The 13,954-nt window shown below is 41.0% G+C and overlaps 1 protein-coding gene across 2 annotated transcripts; it reads left to right on the top strand.

Moving 5' to 3' along the window:
* Positions 1 to 1,429: 1,429 nt before the first annotated feature.
* Positions 1,430 to 13,056, top strand: LOC115435409 (uncharacterized). 2 transcript variants are annotated; one of them, XM_030157791.1, is made up of 5 exons: positions 1,430 to 2,026; positions 5,976 to 6,282; positions 6,316 to 6,323; positions 9,606 to 9,696; positions 12,026 to 13,056. In XM_030157791.1, the coding sequence occupies exons 1-5, from the start codon at positions 1,648 to 1,650 to the stop codon at positions 12,432 to 12,434; spliced, it is 1,194 nt and encodes a 397-aa protein (XP_030013651.1). In that variant the 5' UTR covers positions 1,430 to 1,647; the 3' UTR covers positions 12,435 to 13,056. The 2 variants fall into 2 exon arrangements, with proteins under 2 accessions (XP_030013651.1, XP_030013650.1); XM_030157790.1 differs by having other exon boundaries at positions 5,976 to 6,323.
* Positions 13,057 to 13,954: the final 898 nt, after the last annotated feature.

Below are 13,954 nucleotides of genomic sequence, written 5' to 3'. Positions count from 1 at the left end.
TGAACATTTGCAATTTTTTAAATAAAGGACTGATGAAATGAGCCATTTGTGTTCACTACAGGCACTATTTGTGTGGCTTAGAAATTAACCCTTTAGGCAGCACAGTTTGTATTTTGTTAATATTCAATTTTGATATAAAGATTTCCAAAAGCTGTCTCTTTAATTCAGTTATGTTGTTTGTCGCAATATTGCAACTTTGGCACTTAAAGGGTAAAATATATTTTATATATGATACATCAAATGTCTATGCAGTATATACGGTACAGAAACACACAGATTGTCAGTGGTGTAGTGTTTAATGTCCTGTCATTTCTTATTTGAATAATGTTTAGTTGCTGTAACATTGTCAAAAAACTGAAATTCCATCCATATTTGGGCTTTGAAAGCTCACTGTTATGAGTCACACACTGTCCTGACATGCAGCACTATTACTACTACTATTAACATTATAATACTACTACTACTATTAACCCTTTCATGCATGAATTATGAGAACCTTAATCAAGATTTTTTTTCCTGAGTGTTTTTATTCCTCTTTAGGCATGAAAAAAATGTGATAGAAATTTTTTTTATGAACCTATTTTTCATGGAGTTACAAAAATTGTCCACTCAGCTGGACACCATGCGTTTAATTTTTGAAGCAAAGAAACATGCATTTACTGTCATACTGTGAAAACTATGAAAAAAAATTGTTTTATTGCCGCTAATTTGATGTTTTCTCACATTTTAACATACTATAATAGTAGTTATCACTCACTCAAATAATATGCAAAAAACAAAACACAACAACTTAAACAAAAAAAAACACTTGTTAATTACAGTCTAATAACAATTAGCAATTGATTTACACTAAAATATGTAGCTACAGATCAGGTTTCTCAAGAACTGCAAAGTTACAGTAATGGTCTGAATGTCAGTGTATTATGGGATGGTGCATTAGTGTCCACTGTGTTGGCTGATATGGAACTAAAACAACAAAATCCATGAATATACAAGAGAACAGCTGGAAAAGAACTGTCCACTGGAGTGACCACTGTGCATGAAAGGGTTAATATTATACTATTACTACTACTATTAATATTATAATATTACTACTACTATTGATATTGTAATATTAGACTGTTAATACTACTATTGATATAATATTAAGGAGGGCAAATGATCTAATAAACAAATGTGTTCGTACACACCAGGAGGTGGTGCTGTTGTATAACCCACTGCTGCATTTCTCACACGTATACTTAAGTTTTAAAAGCAGTTCTTAAAGAGCAAAAACACCAAAAAAATACATCTCCATAAAATAAGTAGATGATGATTTCCCTTTCCAAATGTCTTTTTCTGTCCGTTCTGTGCAGTAGAAGTGTATTTGTGGCGTGTATTCATACCGGCCACCAGAGGGCGCTGTGTGCCGTCTTACCGGAAGTCCGACCACCGGAAGCTCAGTGTAATCCTGCTGCTGGATGCTCCGTTTGTCCGCCTGCTTCGCTTTTATTTCGCTTTGTGTCTTTTAAACACTACAGACACCTTTATTCGTGGGTTACATGTCAGTGCGGGTCCTTAGTTCTTCTACGGAAATGCGCATGCGTCAGTGAACCGCCGCGTCCCCTACTTTAGCTTTGAACAGATAAAAACAGGTTGATTTCAAAGATGAACTGTGTCCAAAACAGAAGTATGCACCCGCACCTGCGCGACGAGGAGGCGGTGGTTGTGGAGAACGCCATCAGACTGGCCATAGACTCCATAGTCAACGTCCTGTACGGAGTGAACGGCGGCCGTGCGCGTGAGTACCAGAGGATGGTGGCCGACAGGGACAAAGAGATCCGGCGGCTCGAGCGCAGGCTCCGGGAGATCGAGCACGAGCTGCAGCTGCTGCGGCGGCAGGGCTGCACGTGCGGGCTGCTGGAGGCGGAGCTGGGCCCGGTGGGGGGGCGGGGGTCCGGGGAACAGAGCGGGTTCGAGCCCGGTACCGTGGACCCGGAACCGGAGACCACCGTAGGGCAGCACGAGGGGGAAATGAGCATCTCAGGTATGTCAACACCAGGTCACGTGATGCACTGTGCAGCATTACCCTGCCCCCCCCCCACCTGACAAAGGTTTAAGAGCAGAGGGTCTGTGACGTCATGTACTGAGGCTTTCATGATGCTTTTTTTTTACGTCACACAAATGATATCTGAGAATGCACTTCTGTTGGCCCACTGGTTCTCAGTCTTTTTCTGTGGACCCCCTTTGGAGGACCATAGACCTCCAGTACCCCTTTGGAGGGCCATAGACCTCCAGTACCCCTTTGGAGGGCCATAGACCTCCAGTACCCCTTTGGAGGACCATAGACCTCCAGTCCCCCTTTGGAGGGCCATAGACCTCCAGTCCCCCTTTGGAGGGCCATAGACCTCCAGTACCCCTTTGGAGGACCATAGACCTCCAGTCCCCCTTTGGAGGACCATAGACCTCCAGTACCCCTTTGGAGGGCCATAGACCTCCAGTACCCCTTTGGAGGACCATAGACCTCCAGTCCCCCTTTGGAGGGCCATAGACCTCCAGTACCCCTTTGGAGGACCATAGACCTCCAGTCCCCCTTTGGAGGACCATAGACCTCCAGTTCCTAGGGTGACCAGGTGCTTGTGAGCCTCATGTGGGACAGAGTGTTTGTGTGGGACACAGAACTGGAATACTGGAACAAAGTCTAGATTTTTAAACTATGTGCATCTTATTGTCCAGCTCATAAACATGAATAACAACTATTTGTTTTGGTTGCACACAGTATTCATATTTTTGCACTGGGCATTTTTTTTTTTTGCTTTTTTTTCCACAGGTTTCAATAACTTTTTTTGCTTATAAAAACAAAACAAAAAATCTACTTGTAAAAAGTGAAAAAAGAACACTCAAGTTTCAAATATTGTAATTAAACACTTTTAGCGAATCAGCATATTTTTTTTTATTTGAGTACATGTTCTCAGCCCTCAAAGTTAAACTAATCTCTGTGCAATAAAACAAAAAGTTCATAACTGACAACATTAGAACAGCTGTTTCCACTTCCAGTCAAACTAACATTACTGGGACTAAAAACCTCTGTGCATCCAAACACAGAACAGTCAAACATTTAACATTCTAACACAGTAATAAAAGTAGAATAAGATAAAGTGAATATCCTGTGGAATTTTGTCAAAAAATAAATATCCACATACTTAGGGCTGCTCGATTATAGAAAGAAAAAAAAAAATCACGATTATTTTAGCAATAATTGAAATCACGATTATTAAAAACGATTATTTGTTAACCTTAAAGTTGTTTATTTTTTTCTTGCAAAACAATATAAAATATACTCTTTAAACATAAATAAAGCTTTTAACCACTAAAACAAAGTATTTTCACTTTTGTACGAAACAAAAAAATCTTTGAAATCAAATAAGTGTACTGTAAATTCAAGTATGTTTCCTTTTGTAAACAAATAGTGCACTGGAATTAAACTGCTATAGACTTTCCATAGAACTGTAGCAATAAAAAAAAAAAAACTCACGTAAAGTGCAAATTATAAATTCAAGTATGTTCAATGTAGTATGAAACATAGTAAATTCAGTGGCATGCTGTGAGGTTTCAGTTCAGGCCTTCTGTTTACATCAGCCATCTACAGGGTGTCCTATAAGTCTCCATACATAGGAGACATAATACATATGGTTCTAACATGCATTTCTTTATATTTCTTCTTTATAGTTCTTTGGCAGTGGAGGACATGCATTGAAATGTGTTCCCGACAAAATGGCAGTCATATAGAGCATATTATAGAAATAAAAATGGTTTATGTCAAGAAACGTTTCTTTTTCCTATGTATGCAGACTTCTGGGACACCCTGTAGAAAACGTACGTTAGGGTTATACGGGTTAGGGTTAGGTTAATACGGGAGTTGCAGCGTAAAGAGATTCGGAGACTGAAGATTGCATTGCGGACGAAGTTGTTTTTATGCGTTTTAGTTTTTCATAAGATAAAGATTATGATAAAGGTGGCGGTGGTTCAACTTTAGATGGTTACAAAGGTTTGTTGTGTTAGCGGTCGGTGTGGACACAACTACCAAACACTTTTTGCACGTGATGTGTTTTTGCTCTTCGTCTTCTTCATCAAACCCAAAGTGATTCCATACAATTGAATTTGACTTGCCTTTTTTGTTTACCAAGCACTTCTGCTGTGATTCTCCTGCCGTTTTTCCAGACCGCTGGTCCACCTGTCCTCTTGGGGTGGACCTGCCGGATAGCAGCAGCTGTAGCTTAGAGGGGGGCGGGGCAGAGCAGCTCATGGGAGCTTGCGTGCGCGTGAATTAAAACAACTCAAAATTAATAATCGTTTTTTCTCGATTACATAATTTTTGTAATCGTTGCGTGTAATAATCGAAATCGTAATTGAATTTCGATTAATTGCACAGCCCTACACATACTGAACAAAAGCATATTTTGTCGTCTCAAGTCTCTCAGTTCAAACTCCAAATTTAAAAACAGTTTAAAGGGAATATGGATCAAATCTGACCAAACATCACATGCAGACAGTGTGTCGCTTCAGGTCGTACTCGCCTAAATGTGCGATGGAGAAATAAGTCTGACACAGTTCACAGAATACCCTCTGTGGATCACACCCCACCACTTTCTACGATGTCTTTTCTGTAGTTGCATTGTCTTTTTTTTGGGCGGAGTCTCCATGATTTCCACCAATATTTGCATGTCGGTGTCTGAGGCTTCTGCCTTTGTTTTGTGTGTCAGTGGGCGGAGCTCAGGAGGACACAGGTGATAGGTTGATGGACTCCTGACCCCACGTGTATGTTGGTTGATTGACAGCGGACACAGCCAATGGTGATAGCGCTGTCACCGCTATAAAATGAAAGTCATGTTTAGAGGAAGACGACTGTCCTGAACTTTGGACAGACAGAGACAATCAAATGACGGACATCGTCTCAATTTGTGGGATGTGGACAAAATGGTCATGATGCTGTGGAGACCTGCACAAAATGAGTGACACCTGGTCATCCTGCCAGTCCCCCTTTGGAGGACCATAAACCTCCAGTCCCCCTTTGGAGGACCATAAACCTCCAGTCCCCCTTTAGAGGACCATAAACCTCCAGTCCCCCTTTAGAGGACCATAAACCTCCAGTCCCCCTTTAGAGGACCATAAACTTCCAGTCCCCCTTTAGAGGACCATAAACTTCCAGTCCCCCTTTGGAGGACCATAAACTTCCAGTCCCTCCTCAACCTCAACAATATTATAACAGTGGTTCAATTAGAACTTTTATTGACAGAAACATTAATATTGTATCAATACTTTGTTTTTCCTTGAATATTTTTTTATTCAAATTAAAATAATTTAGATTTTTGTTTGAATAATACAAATAAACTCACCCAGACTGCTCTGAGACAATATTTATACAAATAAAAATAGGAAATGTTCAATTATCTCTAACTCTGCCAGTCCAGTTCCTTTTTTTCGTCCAACAAACACATGTTGGTTCCACAGATGAACATGTGACCAGTATCAGTGGGTCCATGAGTCCGTTTCCATTGGACATCTGAGAACAGAAAAGTCCAAACTGGTCCAGAACACAAACCTGTGTGTCCATGTGTCTTTTCCAGTCCAGTCCTTGTCCATTGTCCAAACCTAAACTCTTTGTCTAGTCTAGTGACAGATCACCATGGTAACAGATTGGTTTGGTGTCCGTCCATAAAATGAGTCCAGGGTGAATTCAACCATCAAACATTAGTTCCACCTGATACATGTTCTGACGTCATTTACTGAGACGTTCAGGAGGGTTTTTTTAGTTCACACAAATGGACCAATCAGTGACTTATATGAGAATGCACTTCTATTAGAGTAAAGGTACATGTACAGCTGAGTCAGAGTTCCAGAACTCAGACACTACTCATTTGATCCAGAGGAACTGGACCAGTTCCAGTCCCAGAGTTCTGACGTGGCCTGTGCTGTTCCTCTTCCTTTGTCCACAGTGGGCCTTTTTGCCAGACCTCCCTCCCAGGTTTCGTCGTCTCACAGCCATGAGTCGGCTCCGCCTTCATCTCCCAGCAGACCGGGCCTGGACCAGACCGGAACCTCCCACTCATCAGATGCGTCAGGAGGATCCGACAGAACCGGGAACCTGCCTACGTCTCCCAGCAGTAGCAGCGGCGGTGTCGTGGTCAAAGAGGAGCCGTGTGACACCGAGGCAGTGTTCATCAAATGGGAGATGAGTGAGGAGAGATTCAAGGAGCATGAGGAGAGCAGATCCAGTCCACATCCAGACCTGCACGGACCCAGATCCAGTCCACATCCAGACCTGCACAGACCCAGAGGACAAGGTAAAGGACATGGAGGGCCCAGGACCAACGCTCACACATACTGCAGTAGAACAGTAGATGATATGGTATATGATACAGTATGCAATACTGTATGCAGAGGTTGCGCTAGACATTTTTATTGTCCGTCATTTTGACGGACAGGGTCATAAAAATTCTGTCATAACATATTATTATCTGTCATTTCAAATTTTTATTTTTTAATGATAATGAGATATATTTAGTAGTATTTAATGTTCAGAAACATCTCAATGATGCAGCAGCTGTAGTTGCTGCTGGCTGATAAACCAACCTGATATCATGACTCGCATAATTATATACACCACTTTTAACTGGTGTGTTATCTGTAGACATTCTAAACTTTCCTTGTGTGTGTTCACGCAGTGTCAAATCCCATGCACTGAGGGTCAGGGTTCGGTTTATGTGAACCACAGATCTGTGCACAAATGGACATGCCATCAAATAACACATGAAAGGTAGAACATGTGTACATAGAACACACCAAATGAAAGAAGAACTGGAGGATTCCTTGCTTGTCCTTCATCCTTCACCACATCAGTCCCTCTTTTTTCACTGCGTTTATCAATACCATCACATTTACTGGGCTTTCTAAAATAACTAAGGAGACTCAGCTGTCTGCACAGTTTGCACAAGCAAAGTAGCATTGAATTTTGGCTAAAGTCAGCAAAACAACGACACAAGACTGGACACTGACTGATTAATATGCACACTGACACCAACTGGACAGGGGGTCTACTACAGGTGGACTAACTGGACCAGGGGTCTACCACAGGTGGACTAACTGGACAGGGGGTCTACCACAGGTGGACTAACTGGACCAGGGGTCTACCACAGGTGGACTAACTGGACAGGGGGTCTACCACAGGTGGACTAACTGGACAGGGGGTCTACTACAGGTGGACTAACTGGACCAGGGGTCTACCACAGGTGGACTAACTGGACAGGGTGTCTACCACAGGTGGACTAACTGGACAGGGGGTCTACTACAGGTGGACTAACTGGACCAGGGGTCTACCACAGGTGGACTAACTGGACAGGGGGTCTACCACAGGTGGACTAACTGGACAGGGGGTCTACTACAGGTGGACTAACTGGACAGGGGGTCTACTACAGGTGGACTAACTGGACAGGGGGTCTACTACAGGTGGACTAACTGGACAGGGGGTCTACTACAGGTGAACCAGCGGTGAGTCATGTGACTGCAGTACTGCTGTTGTATTCAGTGTAGTTGTGAACAGTGGTGCTGTTGGTTCTGTACAGGTGGATGCTGTTATGGAATGTTTGATGCCTTGTTAAGAGAGAGACAGCAGCGATCCTGCAGCAGGTTCTGTTCACAGTGTTGTGTGAAAACTTTCTTTGGTAGATTACCCTCAGTATTTTAATCTGTCAAAATGACAGACGGTCTTCAGAATTTTCCGTCATTTTAAAAAAAATCCGTCAATGATGGAATATTTTCGGTTAACGCGACCTCTGACTGTATGTGATCCAGTATGCGATACAGTATATGATGCAGTATGTGATACTGTATATAATATAGTATGTGATACTGTAGATGATACACTATATGCTACTGTAGATGATACCGTAGATCAGGGGTCTCAAACTCAACTTATCTGGGGGCCACTGGAGGTAGAGTCTGGGTCAGGCTGGGCCGTATTAAGTAGTCCACAAAAAAAGGGTTTCTTTACTTTACTCACAGCTCGTAACATGCACTTTCTGATGAACTCTCCTTCTTTGAATGTCTTTCCGGCCCTAGCAGTCATCTCAGTCACCACGTTGCTGCTTCCATTGCTGCTTCATTCTCTGTAGTTGCTTTCTTGAATAATACTCGTTGCCTCACTAGACATTTTTTCAGATTGGCGACCCAGTTCTCTCTCTCATCTCCCTGGTATTTTGTAAACTCCTCAGCGTGTCTAGTTGAGTTATGACGTCAGACAGCCGCACGTTTTGACAGACACATGACTGAACTGGGTGATGGCAGATGTTTTCCGTCCACTAGGTGTCTCTGCAGAATATGTTTCAACTAAGTGACCAACGTTCAATACTTCCCCAGGTACTTTGGGGTTGGCTAGCTTGAAAACCATTGACAACAAATGCCACCAGAAGCTGTCACCAGACTATCTATAGTAGCCCATAAGTGATAAAAATAAATAAAATGAAAGCGTGGTAAGACTCAGCAAAAAGGTGTGTTTGAAAATTATGTGAAGGCTGCAGTAACACTACACTTTGATGTCCAGCAGGGGGCCACAAAATATCATCCTGTGGGCCACAGTTGGCCCCTGGGCCGCGAGTTTGAGACCCCTACCATAGATGATACAGTATGTGATATTGTATGTGATACCGTAGATGATACTGTAGATCAGGGCTCTCAAACTCATTTTGTTTCAGGTTCCACATTCAGCCTGATTTGATCTGCAGTGGGCTGGACCAGTAAAATAATAACAGAATAACCTATAAATAATGACAACTTCAAATTTATGTCTTTGTTTTAGTTTAAAGAGAAAAAAATCATTAAATTTTGAAAATACTTACTTTTATAAACTATCCAAACAAAAAAGATGTGAATAACCTGAAAAAACTGAAATTTCTTATGAAAAATAAATGGAAATTTAACAATATTCTGCTTCAACTTCTCATTAGTCCATGTGCATTCTGGATCAGATCTACAAAGACACTAAACACTGAGGAACAGGAGGAAAAGAGTTCAAATTGTGCTGAATTTTCTTTAGACATTTCAGGTTGTTCATATTTGTTCAGGTTATTCACATTTTATTGTTACAGGATAGTTTGTAAAGGTCAGTATTTTCATAATTTAATGTTATTTTTTTGCACTAAAACAAAGAAAAAAGTTTGAAGTTGTGAATTCAAGATTTTTTGCTTAATTCAAGATTTTTTGCTAAAATTTAAGATTTTTTTGGCTGAATTCAAGATTTTTTTTTTTTACTTAATAGAAGATTTTTTTTGCTTAATTCAACATTTTTTTCTTAATTGAAGCTAATTTTTTAATTTTTTTTTTTGCTTAATTCAATTCAAGACTGTGGAATTTTTGACTTTGCAAAAACATCCCATGGGCCAGATTGGAACTTTTGGTGGGCCACATTTGGCCCCCAGGCCACATGTTGGAGACCCCTGCCGTAGATGATACTGTAGATGATACCGTATGTGATACTTTCCTGTCGTCTACCAGCAGAGGCCTGTGAACACCTGTTCTCATGTGTGTACAGTGTGTGGACTCAGAGCTGTTGTTCCTTTGGGTTTCTGTAGATAAACTGGAGAACAGAGGAAGGCAGATGTTCATGGACAGACCTGAGTCCGACCCATGTGAACACAGCGTCATGGAAGGAGACCAGATGAGGTGAGGCTTCGGCCCAGAACATTCCTGTGGTGGATGGGACGGTAATGCCTCGGTGTGTCCCTGATCCCATGGGTGTGTACATAAGGCTTATGGGCTTCCACAGGGATGAGCTGGGTGTACCAGCAGGTTCAGGGGTGGAGGCAGGACGTGACTCACTTCACCGGTTTCTGTTTCCACAGGATGAAACTGGGATCTGACGTAGAGTCCTTTAAAAAGGCAGCTTTGACAGCATTAAGGGAAATGTTACGACACCACGCTCTACATCAGGGCTGTCAAACTCATGTTAGTTCAGTTCCACATTCAGCCCAATTTGATCTGCAGTGGGCTGAACCAGTAAAATAATAACAATGAAAAAAGTAAAATTAAATTATGATCAGGTTTACATCTACAAAGTTTCCTTAAAAATCTGAATAACATGAACAACTTGAATTGTCTTAAGAAAAACAAGTGCAATTTTAACAATATTGTGCCTCGGTTTATCATTTTATCATTTACACATGTGCGTTCCAGTCGCACAAAACATTTAGTAACACGCAGAATATTGTTAAAATTGCAGTTGTTTTTCTTAAGATGTTTCCAGATTTTCACGTTATTCAGATTTTTGTAGACGTAAACCTGATCATAATATAATTTGACTTTTTTCACTGTTATTATTTGACTGGTTCGGCCCACTGGAGATCATACTGGGCTGAATATGGAACTGAACTAACATGAGTTTGACAGCCCTGCCCTAAAAAGTCTTTCAGAGGTATTACATTTGATCTGGGAGGTCTGCAGTTACGTCCCCATAAACTGGTTAGTTATTTTTTCGTTTAAATGTGACGTTAGTCAACTAGATTCAGATTCAGTTTTGTTGTCATTCAATAAAAACATCCCAGATGCTGTTACAGAACGAAATAGCAACATGCACAGCATGAAATAAAAACACAGAAAAAATCCTAAAAACAGTAACTAAAAACAACCCATATATATGATAAAATATTAAAAACTGTACTAAAATAAATAAATAACTGTCAGTAAAGGTTAAAAAAAAAAATAATAATAATAAATATATATATATATATATATATATATATATATATATACACACACACACATGTATCAGCTAAACTTTTCTTAGAGGTCTTATTTCTGTCTTTGTGCATAAGAAATCAGTCTCAGTGAATCCAAAGGAACTTTGTGTTGGTAAATGACAGTTGTTCAAATGGACAGGATTTCAGTTCTGTTCAACGTGTTGATGCTCATATGAACTATGTTTTCAGCTCAAAAATGAACCATTTCATCACAATTAATGCTATATTTTCATGTCACAAATGGCCAAGTTCTATTTGAACTGAATTTATCGGAAAAACAAATCTTCTCTTCTTTTAGATTCCCCAGTTTTTCTTCCCAGATTCTCTCCTCCATATCACATGTTTTATTTGTACAGGTTCAATCTGGAGTATGGTGCTGATCCATCCTGCTTCTGTTCCACCAATACATACATGAAGAATGGCACACAGCACTGTTTACATCAACAGTTTTACAATAAGAAGCATTTTTATAAAGAAGTAACAATTCTATATTATTTCCTCTTTAGTCTGATGCTAAACTATCCAATAAATAATAGTGCTCCTAGTTTTTGCACAGGGATCATTAGTGTAAACGCTGACATGGCTGCAGAGCATCAGTATGATGGGATCCACAACAACCATGTCACATCCGTCCACTGACACATTTAGTGTTTTTGTGTCAGCTGGGATTGTTTTAGATCCACAATACCAACATTTATGAAGAAGAGCACAATTAGCAATAGGAAGTCTAGAAGTTTATTCCTAATAAAGTACTGGTACTGACCAGAGCATCATGGGTAATGTCACGTCCGTCCACCAGCAAAAGTTTTCACATCCACGTGCTATTCCAAATCCAATATTTATGAAAATAGAGCTTCCACTGTCAGAGAATATCAGTAGTCTGTGCACAAATGGATTAGCATTATTTACACACACTTCTATGACTTTAGGACAACTGTTTTTTTCGACTAAAATGGCCACTCATTTGACCCCCTAAGGAAATTTTAGCTGATATATATTGCATGAAGGAGGGGTCACTATTACACGATTCTGTATTGCACTGCACCCCCTCATCTTTTGTTAAGCAGTCTTATGACTGTTGGATAAAAACGATTTAACTCTTTAGGTTCATAAATGTATGCCAGTACGGCTGTGAAACATGCTTTAAACATAGTTCGCAGTCGTTTTCAAAGTCTTAAAAAGGCTTCAGTTTGTGGAACCCTGTGGAACTCTGGATCTGATTGAGTCTAACGTGGTCTCACCTGTTCGTCTGTCAGGAGGAAGAGGAGCGTCCCCATGTCGGAGCTGCCGGAGGAGGCCCAGAGGCTGAAGCGGGCGGCGTGGAGGGCGGCGTCCAGACGCTACTACGCCCGGAAGGTGGCCCGGCAGCAGGGGAACCCCCCCAGGCCCGGCGCCTTCCCTCCCGTCACACACTCTCAGTTGTCAGCGCCCATGTCCTTGGCCAATAAGAGGAGGAGGACGCTGATATCGGAGTTACCTGCGGAGACCCAGAGCCTGCAGAGGGAGGCGTGGAGGGCGGCGTCCAGGAGGTACTACGCACGCAAAATCGGTCGGCAGACGGAGCCCCCGCAGTTCAGCCACTTTCTGCAGGACATGGACCCGACAGGGCAGAGGCAGCCGCCGGAGGCCAGGGGGGGGCGGCTGGGGGGGATCCTGTGCAGCTGATGGACAGGACACATGCTGCTGGAGGCGGAGCTTGTAGCTCAGTTTGGACATTAGTGTCCTTATGTCTCATGTTTGAGTGGACCCTAAAGGCAGGTCCAGTGGTACCGGTCCCATCAGAGCCGAAGGCAGAACCCAGACCTGGTGACCCACTTTGACCCCAGCCTCAGTAAAGAGGGTCAGTGAGTCCTACCCATGTGGACCATGTGTCAGCTGACAGGACGGACATGACCACTGGACGCCCATTCATTCACTGCTGAGTCAAAGTGGTTTAAACTAAAGGACAGATATTTACTGATTTATTTCTTTTTTTTTTTTAAATCAAGTATATTTATTGATTTTTCTGGTGTGAAGGAAAGTATACAGTATTTGTTCAATTGAAGACAGTGTTTTTCAATACAGGAAACAAATATCAGACTCCCAACAACCGAACCAAAACAGAAAAAGAAAAAAGAAAAAAAAAAGGAAAACCCCCCCAAAAAGAAAACCAGGGACCATAGATGTACTGCCTTTAGAGCAGGGGTGTCAAACTCATTTTCTTTCGGGGGCCACATTCAGCCCAATTTAATCTGAAGTGGGCCGGAACCAGTATAATAATAGCATGATAGCCAATAAATAATGACAACTCCAAATTGTTTTAGTGCAAAAAATAACAATCAATTATGCCAATATTTACATTTACAAACTATCCAAACAAAAAGATGTGAATAAGCTGAAAAAATGGAATTTGTTAAGAAATATAAGTACAATTTTATCAATATTATGCCTCGACTTATCATTTATACATATGCACAAAACATTTAGTAACAGGCAGAATATTGTTAAAATTGCACTTAATTTTCTTCAGACATTTCAGGTTGTTCATATTTGTTCAAGTTATTTATGTTTTAAAGGATAGTTTGTAATGTAAACAGTTTCATAATTTAATGTTTTTTGCACTAAATCCAAGAGGAAAAATTGGTGTTGTCATTATTTATAGGTTATTATGGTATTGTTTTTGAGTTTGATGCCCTAACTTTTACTGTGCAAATTCATCCCAGGGGCCGGATTGGACTCTTCGGCGGGCCGGTTTTTACGGTGGCCCAGAGGTGCAACAGGCCAAAAAATTATATACTAGCCCAAAAAATTATCCACTGTAAGAAAAAAAAGAGAAATGCCCAAAAACTTATCCACTACCAGAAAAAAAGAGAACAGCCCAAAAAATTACCCACTAGCCCAAAAAATTAAATACTATTAGAAAAAAAAGAACAGCCCAAAAAATTATCCACTAGCCCAAAAATGATCTACTATTGGTATTCTCTTTTTTTTTCTTGCAGTGGATAATTTTTTGGGCTAGTAGATCATTTTTTTGGGCTGATCTCTTTTTTTTTTTATTATAGTGGATAATTTTTTTGGCTGGTGGATAATTTTTTGGCCTGTTACACCTCTGGGCCACCGTAGATTTTGCCCCTGGGCCACATGTTTGACACCTGTGCTTTAGAGCCTCACAATCCAATAAATGAAGGAATGAGCTGGGTGGTAGT

Source organism: Sphaeramia orbicularis, chromosome 16, assembly GCF_902148855.1.
Source record: "Sphaeramia orbicularis chromosome 16, fSphaOr1.1, whole genome shotgun sequence".
NCBI classification, from domain to species: domain Eukaryota; kingdom Metazoa; phylum Chordata; class Actinopteri; order Kurtiformes; family Apogonidae; genus Sphaeramia; species Sphaeramia orbicularis.
The sequence above is the reverse complement of the archived record's forward strand: the minus strand, read 5'-3'. Positions and strand labels throughout refer to the sequence as shown.

Bases quoted from the DNA above. Each gene is read 5' to 3' on its own strand.
- LOC115435409 (XM_030157790.1), top strand. From the start codon at position 1,648: ATGAACTGTGTCCAAAACAGAAGTATGCACCCGCACCTGCGCGACGAG. The intron at 2,027-5,975 runs GTATGTCAACAC...CTTTGTCCACAG, and splicing joins GGGGGAAATGAGCATCTCAG to TGGGCCTTTTTGCCAGACCT. The intron at 6,324-9,605 runs GTAAAGGACATG...GGGTTTCTGTAG, and splicing joins GCACAGACCCAGAGGACAAG to ATAAACTGGAGAACAGAGGA.